This window comes from Carcharodon carcharias, chromosome 5, assembly GCF_017639515.1.
Source record: "Carcharodon carcharias isolate sCarCar2 chromosome 5, sCarCar2.pri, whole genome shotgun sequence".
Taxonomy (NCBI): domain Eukaryota; kingdom Metazoa; phylum Chordata; class Chondrichthyes; order Lamniformes; family Lamnidae; genus Carcharodon; species Carcharodon carcharias.
The window spans coordinates 106,097,139-106,117,890 of NC_054471.1; the positions used below are offsets into that span (position 1 = coordinate 106,097,139).

Genomic DNA, 20,752 nt, shown 5'->3' on the forward strand with positions numbered 1-20,752 from the left:
CTATGTACAACTGAAGCATCAACTCCTCCCCTCTGTATTCTAGCTTAGTGTTCAGCTTATTGAGAATGTCTAATTTCACAGTGAGAAAGCTACAAGGTAGAGGGTAAAACTTGTGGTTTGTCAAGAAAAGTGCACACTCCACTCGCTGGGGTAAAATCCCAATGTCCACTCATCTGTCCATTATAGGAATTTTACTTTCTTTGGAGTAAGGAAGATGTTTTTACAAAGTGGTGCTAATAATTTGAATTGCTGGACTTAATAGATACAAATAACTAATTAGAATAGTACTGAAATTAAGAATTAGTCGTCAGGAGAATTGTATTATATTTCATATAATGGTCAACAAGTTTGTAGATATACAGTACATCATGGTTAGGACAATAATTCGACAACTTTTTAATCTCCAATGTTTCATATAGTACAGTTTAAGAAAGAGATGAAGTGTGTAAAAATATTTTTAAATCCCTCTGTTTTAAAAAAAATATATATAGCAGGAAATCAGATAAGTTAATAAACCATTTACCACCTTCGCAATGTTTGTATCATAAAGGAAAGCTTTGTCTAAAAATGTACCAGTTTTCAGCTCTATTGAATAAATATTTAGTCAACCACAGTTGTTTTTGTGCACTACCAGAAAGGGCTGAGAACATCTGTTTTAGTTTTCCTGTAGTAAAGTAGTTAAATTGAAAGAAATAAATTATAGGCACAATGAGTACTATATACATAATACTGTACATGAAGCACCTTCAAACCCAATTTGGAATCACTTAGTAAAAGTTTAAGGGTGGTTTAAAGGTTGTACTTTTAATTGGGTCCCTCTTTCCCTTTGAATTTCCAGGCTAGTGGCAACCACATGATCTTACCACCATGTTTCTATATTTCTTTAATATTACATTTGAACTGTCATCAAAGTACAACACAGAGATTGCGTTTAGCTTAGTTGGTGCACAGCAAGGTTTGGGGACGTTGTCAGGGAACATCAAGTGAACCTGCAAACAGAAACAAAATTCCAACATAAACAGCCATGTTCCAAGCAAGAGTCGGCAAAGAGAAAAAAGAAAAGCTACTGAACTATTCAATAATAAATTGATTCACAAGCTATCAAGGCCTAGGGGCAAGCCCATGATCACAAAAATGAAAAAAACACAGCTGATTTACCTAATGCTAAATAGAATATTATATAGGAACAGAGGTAGGCCATTCAACCCCCAACCCCTCGTTCGCCATTCAATTAGATCATGGTCAACTAGCATCATTTTCAGGGCTGATGTGCTGTCTGCAGGGGCACAAATGACACCCCAGGTTGCCAGTCACATTTTTATGATGCAGGAAGACCAATTTTGTACATCTGTCTCAGTGGTCCAGTTCATAGCTGATGGGTGAAAATCAATTTCTCAGCCAATGTGCCATATAACGTCAGTAGTGGGCACTTGTCCAAAGTTGCAGCTAAAAAATTATTAGGTTAAGTTTAATCAGCTCGTAATTTTAATGAAAGTTTCAAGGGAGAATTTTCTCCCCTCCTGGGGGAGTTGGGAAGGACTGGGTGTGGCCGAGTACGCAGCCAATCGCCGCCCCCGATCAGCTGGGTGCCACTATTTTACCTGGGCGGGCTAATTAAGGCCTGCCCAGCATGATGTGCACCCGGAAGTGCTGAGCACTCCCTGTGCGAGCAGGGGAAGTAGGCTGAGTCAGGGCCTACACTCTTTCGCACAGAGGTGCCTCGGGAAGATTAGTTTGATTTTTAAATTTTTTTTAAATTTTAAGACATGTCCTCTCTTGTGACATGTCACATGAGCTGGGACATGTCAATGAACTTTATGAAAACTTAAATTCAATTTATAAACACTTCATGAAACATCATCCCGCTTGTGGATGAGGTTTCATGATAAATGCGAAGGCCGCCTGGGCTCTTCACCTGCTCATCAACCTTAAGGTTGGATGGGCAGCTCCATTAAGTATTTCAATTGATATTTAAGTGGACTATTAAGGCCTTTGACAGTTTGGCGGGCACGCAACCGACTCTGGTGCGCACCCGCCAAATGGAAAATCGGAATCGAGGGACACACGCCCTACATCACCATGTGTCACTTTACACGTTGGCGAGTGGGACCCGCCCCCATACGCCGAACTGAAGATTCTGGCCTCGGTGTGTGCACGAAATGGAACATGTTATGCTGCATATACACTGCCTTCTTTCTCAAAAGTGTCAACAGGAGGAAGTTCAGTCCCACCTTTGAAGCAGAGTAGAGGGAACGTAAGATTTGATTATGCATTAATCTTTTTGGGACAATATCATAATCATAAAGAATGAAACCATCTTGGCACTGAGGTTTCTCTAATTATATTTTAATCTTTGCATATTCTTCTTCACTATACCATACCAAATATATGAATATAAAAGTTTTTCTAAAATATCAACACTTGCAAGGATATTTGGTTAGTCAAAACTGTACAAAAATAAGGAGTTACTCAAACCTAAATCTCTATCACCGCTGCTCGATTCTCAGAAACATTAACAACACATTCATTAAACTTTAGCCAATTTAATGAAATATGGTTTTCCAGAATTTGGCTGCAAAGGGTCACAAATTAATCCAACTGCATTTAAATTGTGGAAAATGGATTTAGCAGATCTGGAAAGGTTTGTGAACCAACATCTCAACATGACTATGAATTTACATATGAATTCTGCAGATTATGGCACGTACCAGTGTTTGCACAATTGCATGGTTTGTGGCGTTCATGTGAGCATTGAGTGGGAAAGAACACTCCCCATCACAGTAGAAAGCAGCATAGCCCTCTGGTGCTATGATCCAATCCTAGAAACATACCATGTAGGCAAGTCATATTGTGGTTATATCAAAATAGTAAAATTGACCACCTTTTCTTGCTGAAAAATCCATTTTACATACCACAAACCCTCTATTTCCCAGGTGAAATCAATCAGAATTGAGCATCCTGCATGTTATTTTTAAAGTGTACCGTCATATAAATATGCTGAGCACCTTTGAGAAAATTGTCAATGATTAACATGACACTTATAGCATGTTCTTAATGTCTTTAACACCAGTTTACTATTTTAGGCAATTTATAGTACACTGTAACCTCTCCAGCACTAAAATCTATTGTTCGAACAAACCAATTGTCCTAAAATCTTTTGAGCAGATGTACCGGTATTTTGGAACAGTATTGATTAAAACAACTTGTTTTCTGCTTGTTTTCCACTATTTTATGTTTCAGGTAAATATTTATATATAAGGTTCACAGACTCGTGGCTAAGCATTCTAATGTTCTTTATAATGCTATAATCCAGGAAATTCCAAGATCCAGAAATGACTTGGTCCCAAGCATTCCAGAATGGAGAGGTTATAATGAATCATAGTTTGTAGCCGATTCAGGTACTTTTTGTGAGCTACATATATATATATACACATAGTCCATGTGCCATGATATGGATATTGAAGGTGAAGCCAACCTAACTTTGGGATTATTGACATCAAACTTTAGACCAGTGGCTCAGCTCCCATGGCTCAGATTTACCTGTCCAGTTTTCTGAGCTTCCTGTGGACATTGCTTAGATGAAGAGAGTCTATACCGTGAATAAACAAAATGTGCCAGTAACACTAATCCTCCGTTAACAGAATAACAGAAATGCAAGCCCTGTATATTTATATACTAAAATACACAGATAATCTTGAGAAAAATTATCTCCTTCCTGCATATCATTGGCCTTCCACTGATGTGGGCAAAAAAAAAATGGCAACATGCACACTCCAAAAACTCACAGCTATTCCAGTGGACTCTGACCAAACCTTCAGGGGGATTTCTGCTGAAATCTGGAAAGTAGGCCAGAGTCCAGTTCTGCCAAATCCTGGGGCTGAAATTTCAGGCCCGCCAACATCGGAAATGGAGGTGGACTGGACCCGAAAATTACGGGAGGCCAGCCTGCATGCTGGCTTCCTGACCTTGGGGAAGAGATTGGCTACCTTAGCCGGTTCAGGGCCGGCAAAGTCATTCACCCCAACGAAGCGGGCAGGCAGTTAGGTTCATTAAGTGACTTGTTAAAAGATAGTTACCGGAGGCCACCTGGGATTATCTAGCCAGCCTTCAGTTTCCTGACCCAGTGTTGGGGGGAAACAGATATAGTGCCTGGGGGCAGACACCAAGTGACAGACTGAAGTGTCAGGGCTCCTGGCAGGGCTTTTTTTTTGTTACTTATTCATTCACGAGATGTAGGCATCACTGGCTAGGCCAGCGTTTATCGTCCATCCCTATTTGCTCTTGAGAAGATGGTAGTGAACCACCTTGAGCTGTTGCAGTCCCTATGATGTAGGTACACCCACAGTGCTGTTAGTGAGGGGGTTCCAGGATTTTGACTCAGCGACAGTGAAGGGATAGTGATATATTTCCAAGTCAGGATGGTGAGTGGCTTGGGGGGAAACTGCAGGCGGTGGTGTCCCCATGTATCCGCTGCCCTGGTCCTTCTAGATGGTAGAGGTCGTGGGTTTGGAAAGTGCACTCTAAGGAACCGTGGAGAGCTGCTGCAGTGCATCTTGTAAATGGTACAAATTGTGGCCACTGTGCATCGGTGATGGATGGAATGAATGTTTAAGGTGGTAGCTGGGGTGCCAATCTTGTGGACTGCTTTATCCTGAATGGTGTCGAGCTTCTCAAGTGTTGTCAGAGCTGCACTCATACATAGAAGTGAAGTGTATTCCATCACACTCCTGACAAATATCTTGTGAGATGGTGGACAGGCTTTGGAGAGTCAGGAGATGAGTTACCCTACGCAGAATTCAGGTGCTCCCTGACTGCCTGGATAGGGTTGCAGCCAAAGGCCACCCTATAAAGTGGCTCCTCCATCAACCCCTGCACCCCCTACCCCGCCATCCACCCAACAGTGATAGCTTGTCTGTTTTTTGTATTTTTTTGTGAAAGTTTTTAAAGATCAGCTGAAGGGGTCTCTTCTTGTTGAAGCACCCTCTCATTTATTTAGCTTGTACTGCAGCCAGGTATTCCTCTGTTGCTGGAAGGCCTCTGGTCGGCCCACCAGCCCACTGCCCTTCATTAGACCATGCCAGATAAGGGCTCACCCACGTGAGAATCTTAACTTTAATCAGTTTCTCACCAGAGGCAGGTTCAAGACGTGAAAACAGTCCTGTTTGCGACTTGTGGGGAAAATTCAGCACCAGCCTCCAACATTTTTAGAACTAAAAAACCGTAAATTTCAAAGAGATTAAGGCAAACAGACAGCTCTCTTAATGCCCCGATCCATTTTCTGGTGGGTTGCCCACAGCAGTATCCAGGAGGTGAATCCTTAATTCTTGAAGGCTCCAGGGTAATGTTGAAGGTTGTGCACATGGAAGAGGTAAAGGCCTGGACTAAAGAGCAGATTGCATGGCCTGTCTGCAAACGTAAACCAAAGCTATTCTCTATTGCTAGGCACTTAAACAGAACAAGATTCCAGTCAAACTAAAAGGGAAAATGTGGAGCTCTGAAAATACTGCACAGTTGGATGAGTATGGAGAGCACATTTAGGTTGAGAAGTACGAGTATGGGAAGCAACCAAAGGCTCGAGCCTATAAGTATGATCCTAAAAGTGTAAATTCTCTGCCTGTAACATTTACTAGATTAGGCAATAGCAGCGGTACACCCCAAAGATAGAGGGAAATGTTCTTCTGTTTGTAAGCATAGACAGTAAAGGCTCTAAAGCTTTTGAGCCTCTGGTATTTGAGCTATTTTTAAAAGACATCTGCCCTTAATGATGCCAGATTCACTGAGTTCTGAAATATGGAAAAATGTCGAAATATGAGAACCAGGTTTTGAAGTAAATACTCCTGCACAAATCTTAATCATGAAGACATTTAAGTGGCAACTTTCTGCCTGGCATTATCGGTACTATCAGCAAGATTTGGACCGTAGTGACCGGGAAGCTGGGTTGTGAGCTCTTCCGCCTGGTCCCAGCTGCAAACATGCCTTAAGGTGACCTCCATGCATTTCTACAATCGTTTGTGCAACTCATTCTGGGTCTGAGTATAATACTTACAGGGTGCCAATGCAGGCGTTTACCAGGCTTTCCAACATTTGGGCAATACTCCTACGTCTCTCATTATAACTGGATGTTAATGGTCAATGGGTCCCAGCTTTAAGGGATCAGAGGATGTCATCTGAAATGCTTTTAACTAACCGGGGAATTAATTGTTTATGTTTAATTTCGCAACAAACGTTTCATATATCTTCCCCAGGTCTTTCGGATCAAACAATTTCTTTGTAAAATGAGCCAAATCACTAGGGGGAATTGGTGGGGGTGGTGGAAGGTTAACCCCCGCCCCGCAGTAGAATGGGAATGAGAGAGGAAGGGGAGGCAATTAAAAATTCAGAAATTGAAAACACAACCAACACCACATTTTCATTTTTACCAGAAAATATTTGGAGGTCGGCGACTAACCTGCTTACTTAAGTTAGGCAGATCCCTAATGTAAATATTTTATTGAGGTTGCGTGACTCAAATTTTAGCTCTGGTTTTGTGTTAATGTCTATGGGCTGGTTTTCTCAGGGTTCGAGGAGTGGCAGCTGAAATGAGGCAGGACGGTTTCAATCCAACTGTTAAGAGCTTTTCCAGCACTGCTTGTGGGCCAAGCAGAGCAGGAGTGTTTCCTCCAGGTCCAGCATGATAACCTGCAAACTACACCTGCAAACTATCTGACTACAATTTCACACCTCATCACATTACCCTTCCTCGCAAACACACACCCAAGGTATTTTCACAGGTACTTCTGACAGTTCTCTCGGCATCCCCTCCCCTCCTCCAACCCCTCGGTCTCTGTGCCCCTCCCACACCTCTCAGGCCTCTGACCAATTTCTACCATAGCCCACCCAAAGGATATCTCTGCTTCCATCCACCAATCCCTCTGGCCCTCCACCCCTGTCTCTCCACAGACTACTGATTTCTATGACTCCCCAAAATCTCTCTAACTCCTCCCTGCAATCACTTACCCCGATCATCCCACCCCTTCTCAGTGACCTATCAGGGACCCCTCCTCTGATTTTTTAATTCCTCCCTCTCCAAATCGCTCCGTCTCCTTGAGCCTCCAGTTTCTCCAACCCTCAACCAGTCTCTTGAGCTTTACCCTCTGGGGGTTTCTGAGGTCTCCACCCAATCTCTCCAACCCTCAAGTGGATCTGTCCATGTCCCCACTGACTGATCTTTATCAGGATGGTGTTTATCCAGGCAGCTAAATTTGCACTGCCTGATGCACATTTTTCAGCTCTTTCCTCGCCCTTCTCCATCTGATGAAGCTCCAGCATCAAGCCCAATATCAGGGTATACTCAAATAATTAGTCAAGCATAGGTGAATTCTGTGAAGCCAGCATTGGGCCAAAGTGATGGGCGAAGTGCCTTTCACACTCGGTCCTGACATCTCAAAGAAGTGACCAGAACATTGCCCCTGAAAATAATTTCTGAACGATTCACAAAAAAAAACATTTGACAGAAAACACCATGAATTACCTGCCACCCCAAGTCCCGAAAACTCACGTACAGTTCATGCTTCTTGCAAGCTTGCTTCTGTTCACTGCTGTTGTAATCTGTTAAATAAAAGACCAACGTGAGCTTACTGTGCAAACGAAGCACATGCACAGTGTTGGCAGCGTTCACAATTCACCCATGCATCCTAACAAGGGTTTGCAGATCTTTAATGCTTACATTTTGTGGGAGGTGAACAGTCAATGTACTGTGAACAGTTTTGGTCCCCTTACCTAAGGAAAGATGTACTGGCATAGAAGGCAGTCCGGAGAAGGTTCACTAAGTTGATCCTGGGGATGGAGGGATTTTCTTATGAGGAAAGGTTGAGTAGGTTGGGCCTGTACTCATTGGAGTTTAGAAGAATGAGAGGTGACCTTATTGAAACATATAAGATTCTTCAGGGGCTTGGCAGGGTAGATGCTGAGAGGTTGTTTCCCCTTGTGGGAGAGTCTAGGACCAGAGGGCATAATCTCAGAGTAAGGGAGCACCCATTTAAGACAGAGATGAGAAGGAATTTCTTCTCTCATGGGGTAGTTAGTCTGTGGAATTCTTTACCACAGAGGGTTGTAGAGGCTGGGTCATTAAGTATATTCAAGGCTGAGATAGACAGATTTTTAACCTGTAAGGGAATCAAGGATTATGGGGAAAAGGCAGGAAAGTGGAGTTGAGGGTTATCAGATCAGCCATGAACTCATTGAATAGTGGAACAGGCTTAACGGGCCGAATGGCCTACTTCTGCTCCAATGTCTTAAGGTCTTATTGGAGGTCATTTAAACAGACAGGCTCTTAAATTCTGCAGGGTGCATTAATTGCTTGGTTGGCAGCTCTCAGAGTTAGGACTTCCTCCCAGGTGGGGATGGAGGTCCCGCCCCAAGCCAATGGGCTTGGAGCAACCCAGCCAAGCGGAGACAAGCTCACCCCCCAACCCCAACTTAAACCGAAGGGTGGGGCCACCGCCTCACAAAAAATTCATCCCATTGGCTTAGAAATCGGACCAAGTTGTTTCCTTTGGTGGAGAATTCTAGAACCAGGGGACATAGATTCAATGTAAGTGGCAGAAGGTGTAGGGGGGACATGAGGAAGAACTTTTTTACGCAGAGGGTAGTGGGTGTCTGGAATTTGCTGCCCAAGTTGGTGGTAGAGGCAGAAACTCTAAACTCTTTTAAAAAGTACCTGGATCTGCACCTTAAGTGCTGTAAACTGCAGGGCTATGGGGCGGGTGCAGGAAGATGAGATTAGAAAGGGCACCTGGGTGTCCTCGGGCTGGCATGGACAAGATGGGTCGAATGGCCTCCTTCTGTGCTGTAACTTTTCTATGGTTCTATGGTTATAAGTAGTGCCCATTTTTCAGGCACTAAGTGGCCTATGTTCCCAGGATGCTGTGCAGGAAGCGTGCTACTTGTAGGAAATAAGCCACCCACTTTAAGCACTTGCATAAGGAGCTCATGCCAACAGTATTCTAAATTGAACTTAGTGTCTGCAGAAGATTGTGCTACATTTCCTGAAGTACCCACATTCCGTTCCAGATCATCCAAGTGTCTCACTTGCTACATGCTAGCCTTATCAGCACAATGTGATGCTAACTGACATCAAAGACTTCTCACCAGTCCCATTTAAAGGAATCATACAGGAACTATTCTTCTAAACTCCAGGGAATACAGGCCTAATCTACTTAATCTCTCCCCATAGGACAATCCCCTCAACCCAGGAACCAGTCTAGTCAACCCTGTTGCATTTCCTCCAGGGCTTGTATGTCCTTGAATAAGGAGACCAAACCAAAACAAGATACAGTGCTCCAGGTGCAGCCTCACCAATGCCTGTTTAACTGCAGTAAGACTTATTTGTTCTTATCCGCCAATCTCTTTGCAACAATTGCTAACATACTTCCTAATTGCTGGCTGCAGTTGCATGTTAACTTTCTGTGATTCATGTATAAGGACCACCAGGGTCTCTGAAAACAAACACTTTCTAGTCTCTTACCGTTCACAAAATATTCTGCTTTTCCTTATTTTTCCTACCAAAGTGGATAACTTCACACTTTGCCACATTGTAGTCCATCTGCCATGTTCTTGCCCATTCACCAATCCTGTCCATGACACTCTGCAGCCATTTTGTTTTATGCTCACACATACCTTACCACCTAACCTTGTATCATCAGCAAGCTTGAATATGTTACACTCAGCCCCCACACTTAAGTCAAACCTGGCAGACCTTGTGCAGGATCGAGAGGGAGGGTCCCTTGGGATCAGGTCAGACACAGCAAATAGCAGTGGACAGGGGGAGTCAGATATATCAAACAGCAGAGGGCAGGAGGAATAAGACACACTCTATTGCCATGGAGGGGTACCTAAGCTGCAAGGGCCACCCCCGCTGGAAGATTCTTCCTTGCCCTTGCAATTGACCCTCCCCCCACCTCACCAGGACCTTCCTGATTGACCCTGATGAGCCCCAATCTCACTTAATGCACTCTGAGCCCACTCCACCATCACTGATCTGAGGACAGCTGCAGTTCCAGCAGTGGCCACTAATCCTGATGGCGCTGCAGGGATTGAAAAGCTGTCAGTCCTCTGGAGTTAGGACATACTGCCTTAAAGGGATAGAAACCACGACTGCTATCAATTAATTGCCTGAACAACGTTGTGGCTTCCAAGGCTGGTGGAGATGGCTTGACCACGACTTTCCTGCTCTTTGTGGGGTGGCCACTGCCTCCAGGTAAAATCCTGGCCATTATCTACTGCATCAGATTTCCAGAATTTGCAGTATTTTGTTTTTGTATCTATTGTGATTCCTTGACCAACCTTTTCTGTTACCTCATTTAAGTATTCAATCAAATTAATCAAGCCTGATTTGCCTTTAACAGATCCATACTTGCTCTCTTTGATTAACCCACACCTTTCTGAATGGAAGCTTACTTTATCCTGGATAATGTTTTCCAATAACTTCCCGTGAACTGGCCTGTAGCTTTCTGGTTCATTTCTTTTTTCTTTCTATAATGTTGGTATGACATTAGCAACTTCTAGTCCACTAGCACTTTTTCTGAGTGAAATGACTAGTCACAGAGTTTACAATTTACATTTCCCGTGGGGGAAATATAAATGAAATTAAACAAATTTACTGAATGATCCCCTGAACGAAGAAATTACCAACAAGATTCCACTCTTTGTAGTTTTTCCTTTAAGGTGAATCAGAATCCATGTAAATTAAACATGAATTAACAAGCAAATTATAGTCAGTAGGAATTATAAATTATACATGGAATAGCAAAAACAACAAAGGCTCTATCACAAGATTTCAAGAATTCGTATCATTCCCTGCACAAGTATGGCACCATGTGCAATCTCAGTCTTTCCAACTTGGCCTCCAGAATGTAGGATCTCTCACTTTTCACACTCAATGGATTTTGTCCTCGAATCACCTGTAATGGTAGTACCATTCCATTTGAGTCCATCGGACACACTCGTCACCCAAACAGCACACTCCTGTAGAAGAACCTTAGCATGGTTCACAACAATCTTGATGGCACAGATTCTCCAGAGACTCCTTTACTGACTCCTTTAATAAACCTTGTTAAATGGTCTGGCCTGCTCTGACAGGACTGAAGCATAGCAGTTGTCAGCATTGTCAACTGTCTTCAGCTTTCTGCCCATTTTAGCTATATTACACACACAGCTCCTTGTACACGTGCCGTCTCCGTTTTTCCCCTGCAGCAGCTCTCTTTTGTGTTTGCCAGCCACATGGCTTTCATATGTTAATTTCCTTCCTGTTGGTACTGTTTCCAGGTCAAGGGTTGCCAGGTCACATGGACCAGTTTTTCTTATTATTCAAGAAAATAACAATCATTCCTTTCACAATCGATGCAAACTCTTAAAAGTCCTTTCCAAACATTCTTAAAACCAATTACAGGTTCCACAGATACTATAAAGAATTACAAATTTTCTTTACTGTACTGCTTCCAGATTAAATGTTACCACACAGAGCATGCTGAATGTTAATAAAAGTAGCATTCACGTTTTCTCATTAAACCACAGCAGGACATTGATGGAAATATTTAAATGCCTCTCCGAAGTACCTATATCTTTGTATATATTATAGACTGCAAACCAATGTAAATACTGCGCATTGAACTTACCCGAGATAAAAATTCTAGAAATATCTTATAATTAACAACATTGTTCACTAGAACTTGCTGTTTGACACCTTCATCTTACCCCCCCGATTGATTGAAGGTGATTGGTAGAAGGATTAGAGGGGAGATGAGGAAAAACCTTTTCACCCGGGGGTGGTGGGTGTCTGGAATTCACTACCTGGATTGGTGGCTGAGGCTGAAAAGCTCAACTCATTTAAAAGGTACCTGGATCTGCACCTGAAGTGCTGTAACCTGCAAAGCTATGGACTAGGTGTTGGAAAGCGGGATTAAAAATAAGCGGCTAGTTTTCTTTCTTCCTCTTTTTTTTGGCTGGTGCAGACACTGTGGGCTGAATGGCCTCTTTATATGCTGTAACTTTTCGGTGGTTTTATCTCTCACTCTGCTTTCCAAGTGATAGAAAATTACTAACAGGACAGCTGTTCAAAAACCATGGGCAGAATTTTTCGGCCCCAATGGGGGCAGTTATGTGCGGAAATTCACCAGCATGCGGGCTCCCTGGCTCCATCCCACCCCTGCGCCATTTTCCCAGAGGCGGTATGTGGGAGGGGGGGAAAGGAACATAGCTCTCAGTGCAATCTCATTCTTAGTTGTGCCATAATATGAGCCCAGAATTTCATTAACTTTAGTATATTCCACAGAACTGGAGTCTTGTGGGTAACATTGTTTCGACACCACCTCGACAGCATCTGGCCCCATCATGGTGAGGAAAACATTTACTTTATCTTCATCTTTCTGTTGTGTATTGCATTGAGAAAAGATTGACGTGTGGATTGATGGCAGGCAGCCATTATTGAACTAACTTTGTTTAAATCTCCCCAACAGTGAGGGCAGCAGAAAAGCCAATAGAACAAAATGCTCAGATCTTGTAATATGCTATCAACATTTATGGAGAATCAAATATGTAGGGGATACTATGGTTTATCTTCACATTGATTTAATGTCCTGACATGGAGGGGCATAAGGACATGGAGTGGGCATGGGAGATATGAGGCGACATGGAAGGGGCATGGGAATGGGTGGGGCCTATGAGGGTTGAGGGCTAGAGTGTTTAACAACCATGAATAGAGCTGGGTCGATGTCCCAGTGAACACAGGTGGGCCTTCTAACCTGCCCACCTTACCATTTGCTGCCGCCTTGGGCCTGCGTCGATCAGGGGCCATGATTCCAATCCACAACCAACTCTCGAGACCAAAATTCCAGGTGAGTGGGCTGAATTTCCGAAGTTGGTGATGTGACATCGGAAAATGGCCCAACTCGCACTTCCCGAAGCAAAGACAAAAATTCAGCCCATTAACTCTATTTTTCTCTCTCCACTGATGCTGCCTACCTTGTTGAGCATTTCCAGTGTTTTCTGGAACTTTTCCTCTTCCTTTCAGACGATAAGGAACGCAAGCTCCAACAGTTTATTGATACCAATGCCCATCTGGGACCCTCCACACCTTCCCGTTCCGTTGACCCATCCCATCCCAGCCCTGGCCATGTATTCACCATACCCTCTGACCTTCCCCCCTCTGATGCTGAACGTTACCAAGCAAAGTACTCAGCAAAGGACTCAGTTTCAAACCTTACGCCCTCACCTCAATGAATTCCGGGTTTGACACAATGCTGAACTCTTCTTCCGCCACCTTCGTCTCCGTGCTCACTTCATTGGGCAGGAGTCCTTCCCCCATTCAACAGATCCTTTTACCCGCCTCCAGTACTCTCCCTCCATCTGGACCTCTCCCTGTGGCCTCTTACTTGTCCTTGATTTTTCATTGAGAACTGTTGATGTCCCAGTGAACACAGATGGGCCTCTTAACCTGATATTGGCCGTCTCAATTTCTCTGCTCCTCTCACCCACTCTAACCTGTCTCCTTCTGAGCTTGCTGCACTCCATTCCATTAGGTCCAACCCTGATCTGACTTTGTTATCAGACCTGCCGACAAGGGTGGTGCTGTTAATGTCTGGCATGCTGACCTCTACCTCGCAGAGGCTGAGCGTCAACTCTCAGGCACTTCCTCCTACCTCCCCTGGACCATGACCCCACTACCGAACATCAAGCTATTGTTTCCAGGACTGTCACTGACCTCATCTCCTCTAGAGATCTTCCCTCCACAGCTTCCAACCTCACAGTCTCCCAACCGCAGACAGCCTGCTTCTATCTCCTCCCCAAAATCCACAAACAGGACCGTCCCAGCAGACCGATCATGTCAGCCTATTCCAGCCCCACTGAACTCATTTCTTCCTATTCTGACTCTGTTCTCTCTCCCCTTGTCCAGTCTCTTCCCACATACATCCACGATTCCTCTGATGTCCTACATCATATCAACAATTTCCAGTTCCCTGACCCTAAACCCCTCCTCTTCACCATGGATGTCCAATCCCTCTACACCTCCATCCCCCACCAGGATGGTCTGAGGGCTCTCCACTTCTTCCTTGAACAGAGGCCCAAACAATCCCCATCCACCACCACTCTCCTCCGTCTGGCTGAACTTGTTCTCACACTGAACAATTTCTCCTTTAACTCCTCTCACTTCCTCCAAATAAAAGGTGTGGCTATGGGTACCCGCACGGGCCCCTGCTATGCCTGTCTCTTTATGGGGTATGTGGAACATTCCTTGTTCCAGTTCTATTCAGGCCCCCTCCCACAACTGTTTTTTCAGTTCTTCGATGACTGCTTCAGTGTTGCTTCTTGCTCTTGTCAGGACTTGGAAAAATTTATCAACTTTGCTTCCAATTTCCACCCCTCTATCATCTACACATGGTCCATGTCCGACGTTTTCCTTCCCTTCCTTGATCTCTCTGTCTCAGTTTCTGGTGATAAACTGCCACCAATATTCATTCCAAGCCCACCGACTCCCACAGCTACCTCGACTACAGCTCTTCACACCCTGCTCCCTGTAAGGACTCCATCCCATACTCTCAGTTCCTTCACCTCCATCGCATTTGTTCCGATGATGCCACTTTCCAAAACGGAGCTTCTGATATGTCTTCCTTCTTCCTTAACTGAGGTTTCCCATCCATGGTGGTTGACAGGGCCCTCAGCCGTGTCCGACCCTTCTCCCGTGCCTCTGCCCTCACACCTTCCCCTCCCTCTCAGAATCATGATTGGGTCCCTCTTGTCCTCACTTTTCACCCTACCAACCTCCACATTCAAAGGATCATCGTCTGCCATTTCCGCCAACTCCAGCATGATGCCATCACCAAACACATCTTCCCTTCACCCCTGCAGTCAGCATTCTGTAGGGACCGTTCCTCCCGGGACACCCTGGTCCACTCCTCCATCACCCCCAACACCTCATCCCCCTCCCAAGGCACCTACCCATGCAGAAGGTGCAACACCTGCCACTTTGCCTCCTCCCTCCTCACCATCCAAGGGCCCAAACACTCCTTTCAGGTAAAGCAGCATTTCATTTGCACTTCCCTCAATTTAGTCTACTGCATTCGCTGCTCCCATTGTGGTCTCCTCTACATTGGAGAGACCAAATGCAGACTGGGTGACCGCTTTGCGAAACACCTTCGGTCTGTCTCAAGCATGATCCAGACCTTCCTGTCGCTTGGCATTTCAACACACCACCCTGCTCTCATGCCCACATGTCCGTCCTTTGCCTGCTGTAATGTTCCAGTGAAGCTCAACGCAAACTGGAGGAACAGCACCTCATCTTCCGACTAGGCACTTTACAGCCTTTTGAACTTAACATTGAGTTCAACAACTTCAGATCACGAACTCCCTCCTCACCCCCTTTTTTATCCCCCTTCTTCTACATTCATTTTTATTTTTTATCCACTTGTTCTATTTTTATTTTTATTCATTTATCTGTAGTTTTATCCTCTTTTTTAATCCCATTTTCTATCCTTTTTTCCCCACCACCTCTCCCCACCCCATCCCCTACAGGTCCATCTGTCCATCTTTTACTCGTTCCATATTGTTCTTTCACTCAATGCTACCCTTGTTCTGCTATTATCACACTCTGCTTTCTTACCTTTACGCCAATATTTGCACCTTTTTTAGCACTAACCACTACCATTAACAATCCCTTTGTCCTTTAGTTCTTGACATCTTTGTCAATCTCTCCTTAGTCCTTACCTGTCATTGGTCTTCTATCCAGCTTCACCTGCTCCACCCCCCCTTAAACAGTATAAATTTCAACACATTTCCACTTCTCTCTAGCTCTGAAGAAGGGGCTAACTTTGTTTTTCTCTCTCCACAGATGCTGTCAGACCTGCTGAGTTTTTCCAGCATTTTCTGTTTCTGTTCCAGTATTTTCTGTTCCTCTTTCAGATTTCCAGCCCCCGCAGTATTTTGCTTTTTCAAAAATTAGTTTGTGTTTCATGAAAAGGAAAGCAAAGCATAAGCTTTTAAATTTTTAAGATAATACACGATAGAAATTGTTTATTCCTGCAGTTTATGTTTATTAAGCAAATGCATGCTCACTAATATTCCTCCCACAATTGCCCTGGCAATCTCTTCAATAAAAATAAAAATAAAAAAAAATAAAAATAAAAATAAAAATAAAAAAAATAAAAATAAAAAAAAAATAAAAATAAAAAACAATTAAATTTAAAAAAATCTAGTCTATGCAAGGGTTGTGAAAATGAAAACATTTAAGGACCCACTCTTTATTGATTATAGTGCCAGTTTTATTTAAATATATACTGAAGACTTAATAACAATTCGTATGGTCAGATTTGTTCATCAAGGCAAATTTTGCTTCTGCCCTCATCCCAATCCACCTTCCACTTGAATACCTCACGTGCCAGCCACCTAAAATGACCTGAACCCAGTTGCACTTTCCAGTTCAGATCCTTCAGACAGGTTTAACATAACCTAAGCATACTGACTGTGACCTCTACTCCTAGTCAGAATGCAATGCCACCTTTGCTCAACTGGGACACAAGAGTGATCTATTGTAGTCAGCCAAAAAGACTTATAAACAAAAGCGGTTTAGTGTAAATGGTGAAAAATTTTTTAAAATGTTTTTTTAAGCTTCTCATATGTTTTAAAGGACTAAATAAAACTTTGCGCTGAATTTTACGGCCCCATCGCTGTAGGGGTGGGGCCATAAAATGCAGCGAACCATTCATAAGTCCATTGACTTCGATGGGAAAGGAAAATACCCCCAGCAGGATAAGCTGTAAAATTCCACCCTATGGGCAGAATTTTGCTGTCGGCGTGCGGGGGCGGACCTGACACATTGATGTGTAAAACGTCGTTGGGCATGCACCCCGACGTCATCTCGATATTTCATTCAGCAGGTGCGCACCGGAGGTGGCTGTGCGCCTGTTGAACTGTCAACTGCCTATTAAGGCCATTAAAAAAGTAATTAAACTTGTTAAGAATGCTGTCCATTCAACCTTAAGGCTGGCGGGCAGGTGAGGAGCCCAAGCGGCCTTTGTGTTTTTCCCACGGGTGGGATGAGGTTTCCTGAAGCTTTTATAAAATAAATAAGTAACTTTTCCTAACTTCACAAACATGTGACACTGTCACATGAGTGGACATGTTTAAATAAATGTTTACTTTATTTGTTCAAAAGTTTTCTAATCCATTCAATCCCCGAGGCACGGAGCTGCCTCAAGGAGATAGCTGCACTCTTTCATGCGCATGCACGCTAAAGAGCACAGGCCCCGACTCTTCCTCCTCCTCCCTGCCCGCACAGCTAGTGCTGAGCGCTACTGGCCGCACGTTATGCTGGGCAGGCTTTAATTGGCCCACCCGCATAAAATGGCAGCGCGCAGCCGAATGCGGACGGCGATTGGTTCCGCGCCTGCTCCCGCCACAGGAAAAATTCTTCCCTGTGGATAAAAGATGCTGATCGGGATGAAGTTTCTCTGTGAAGCTGATCTTTGCATTGGGTCCAAAGGTGGGATAGTTATGTCGTTTCGCAACATCAAGTATCGCAGGTAATGCCAATCAATTAAATAAGCTCAAACCAAAGCAAATGAGCTTCTGTTCATGTGACAATTATTATTGATACAATGGTGGGAAATACTTTATTTGGCAGCACTAGACCACCAGCAGTTTCAACAAGACCTACCAACCTAGTATGCGAAATAAGGAGGAGGAACAAAAAATATTAATACGGTGAATAGCAGAGAACAAGAGGCTTTTGTGGGAAGGTTAAAGATACATACATCTTAAGCAAGTTTTATAAAGTGGACACTAAATAGTATTACAGTTATTGGCCCTAGCATGCATCCCCCTTCAACATTGAACACAATGGGTGGAATCGTCCTGGATTTGTGCTAAGTGCTTTAGCAGGCAGGTTACCCACCAGCCGCGGTGGTGGGTTTTCACGCCATATCGTCCCAAACCCACCACATTATTTATGCATTCCCGGGAAACACGCTATTTTGATGGCAGGCGGCCTGCCACACCATCACCTGCCACTTCATCACGCCAGACACCACATTTAAGGTACAGCCGCGCTCAATGCATCCAGCCTAGGACTGCAGCAAAGAAAACATGGCCCCGAAAGGCAAGAAGACTGCAGCCCTTGAGTGCCTTTTGGGCACCATGCAGGCCTACTTTGATGTCCTCTACCCAGGCTCTGGCCGCAGAAGGGACAGCAACATTACCATTCTGGCTTGCTGGCGATGGCAGTGGTGATCAGTGCCAATACTACACAGTAGAGGTTGGTCATCCAATGCAGATAGAGGATGAATGATCTCATCCGTGCAGCCAGGATATGGAAACCATCTCATCACTCTAAACTCACACACTCAAGCCCATCGCCTATTTGCTGGCATCTCACTCACTGCCAGCTCAAGGGGCATCACCACCCATCCTCAAATGTCCATCTGGCCTCATCTCCTCTGCAGGCTGCCTCCCAAGCCCTCACCATCTTGAGGCCATTTGCACAGATGAACATGTGCCCCCCCCCACACACCCTGAGTTATCCTCCTTCTCCAGTACAGCTCTAGCCCTTCAGCCATTGAAAAGCCACCCATATATGGCTGATCTGGTAGATAGAGACCTACCCGTGAGGCCCCTAAAAGTGATGTAGTGCTGCCTGTGAAGCCTGGTGCTGATGACTGCGAGCACTGGCTGAAGCAAGGTAGGCAAAAAGACCTTGATGTCCCAAGCGAAGTGCAGCCCGCCAGGTGCACGTCGATTATGTGCTGTTGTGAAACATGTTGGCGTGTTCTCCCACTGACGTGGGCGGATGATCCAGCGGGGGGGAGGTGTGATAACGATTCCGACGGGCAGGCCTAATAATGATATGCTGATGTTGGCGGAGAATGTAAACAACCACTGGAGGGCTGAGCGGACGATCTTGAACTGGTTTCACACCATTGTGAAACCCAATCGTGCCATATTGTCCGCTCACACCACCGAACACGCCCGACACCGGTGGGCACGGAAATTCCTGGCCACTAAATTAGGGGAGGTCACCTGGAACTTCGGCCTGGCCCTACACCCCTAAGCATGCATCTTTGGTGCCCACCAACAGTGAATGTCAGAAATTTCCATGTGGTGAGCTCGATTTTGGCCCAACCCCTCTTTTACAAAGGTTTGGAAAAAAGTAGGAAAATGTTTTTATCTTCATATAAACAAGGAGCAGGAGTAGGACATTCAGCTCCTCAAGCCTGCTCTGCCATTTAATAAGATCATGATCTGATAGTAACCTGAAATCTGTATCCCACCTGCCCCCGATAACCTATCACCCCCTTGCTCACCAAGAATCTATCCACCTTTGCCTTAAAAATATTCAAAGACTTGGCTTCCACTGCCTTTTCAGGAAGAGAGTTCCAAAGATACACAGCCCTGAGTAAAAAAATTTCACCTCATTCTGCATCAGGATCAGTAAGATGAGCAGAAAACTTAAAATTTACACCTCCCCAGAGGCAAGAAAAAATCAGGGTTAAACATAAATTGAATCTTCTGGCCTTTTCCAAGAACTCTTTCTTCTTTCTCCCCAATTTTCTGGCCTGATATTATTGATTACATGTTACAGTGTCGATTTTACCTGCACCATTTGAACTGTATCGTCTTACACAACTGGTCATGTATTGGTAAATAATTCAACAGGAGAAGGTATCACAGCTGAACCTGATGCATTCATTAACCAATATCGACAAATGCGGACTTCCAACTGCAGCAGCCAAATAGCAACCAGCAGGGGATTGCTCCCTAACTATCATGGCTTCCTCATACTAACTGAGTGTTGGCTGAGTTCCATTACCACAGCACAGACCAGTGATTGACTCCTAAGCCATGAGGAGGAGTCACATAAACCTTCCTCAAGGTACTGCAGTGGAATTGAATTCTCAATCGTAAGTTTGGAAGAAACCTTGAGATGTTTAGTGATGGTTGCCACTTTGCTGCAGATAAATTGTTTTCACTGCACAATTTGACAGGAAAACTGACAATAACAGTACACTACTGAAGTCTCACCCTAGCCTTGAAATACAGGGTATGTGTTAGGCTGGTTCTTTTAAATGTGGTTTTAATTATCACAATTAAAAATGACATTTTTGTCATACTGTTTCAAATTGAGCTTTAAGAACAGTATTTAAAGCATTCAAAATCAGTTTTACACTATGTCAAACATAATCACACTCATTATCTAGAAACAGATGTCATTAGCATTTAGGCAGGCAGAAAGGAAAACAAAATGGAACATTGACTATTGCATGTGCTGTACGGAGAATTATGCTCAGCACTAAAGCTCCTTGGCAACTTCAAAACTTTAGTGCTACAGCTGCCTACATAGGTTTTTGAACCCTGAATTACATAAACAGCAAAATGTCAGGCTTTTTTCTTTCATTTTTCCCCTGTGTTTTTTGTGACTACAACAAACACACTTATTATGTTTATAAAGCACAGAAAGGATTCAGGGCTAGCCACTAGATTTGAATATTACATTAATTATATTTGACACAGTTTTCATGACTAAAAGCTAATCCTTAGATGCTAAATATATCTAAATTATGTTGAAAAACAATATTTGAGGACAGACATGGGCTTGGTTCTCAATGTCAGCAGGATTCAATTCATCATTCTAAACAGAGTGATCTGATAACCAGCTGTGCCCTAAGGGGTTGATAGCATAAAATACCAGCAAACCAGACCACAAACATATACTCACACAGGCAGGAAG

General features: G+C 44.0%; 1 protein-coding gene across 1 annotated transcript in view; it reads right to left on the reverse strand.

The window, feature by feature from the left end:
• Positions 1-384: 384 nt before the first annotated feature.
• The window catches only part of bmp5 (bone morphogenetic protein 5), a 192,007-nt gene continuing 171,639 nt past the window's right edge, over positions 385-20,752 (reverse strand). The window contains exons 5-7 of the mRNA XM_041188065.1: positions 7,511-7,587; positions 2,709-2,819; positions 385-989 (exon numbers count right to left, since the gene is read on the reverse strand). Of these exons, the coding sequence (XP_041043999.1) occupies positions 840-989; positions 2,709-2,819; positions 7,511-7,587 (338 nt within the window). The 3' untranslated portion in view covers positions 385-839. The remainder of the gene's footprint in view (positions 990-2,708; positions 2,820-7,510; positions 7,588-20,752) is intronic.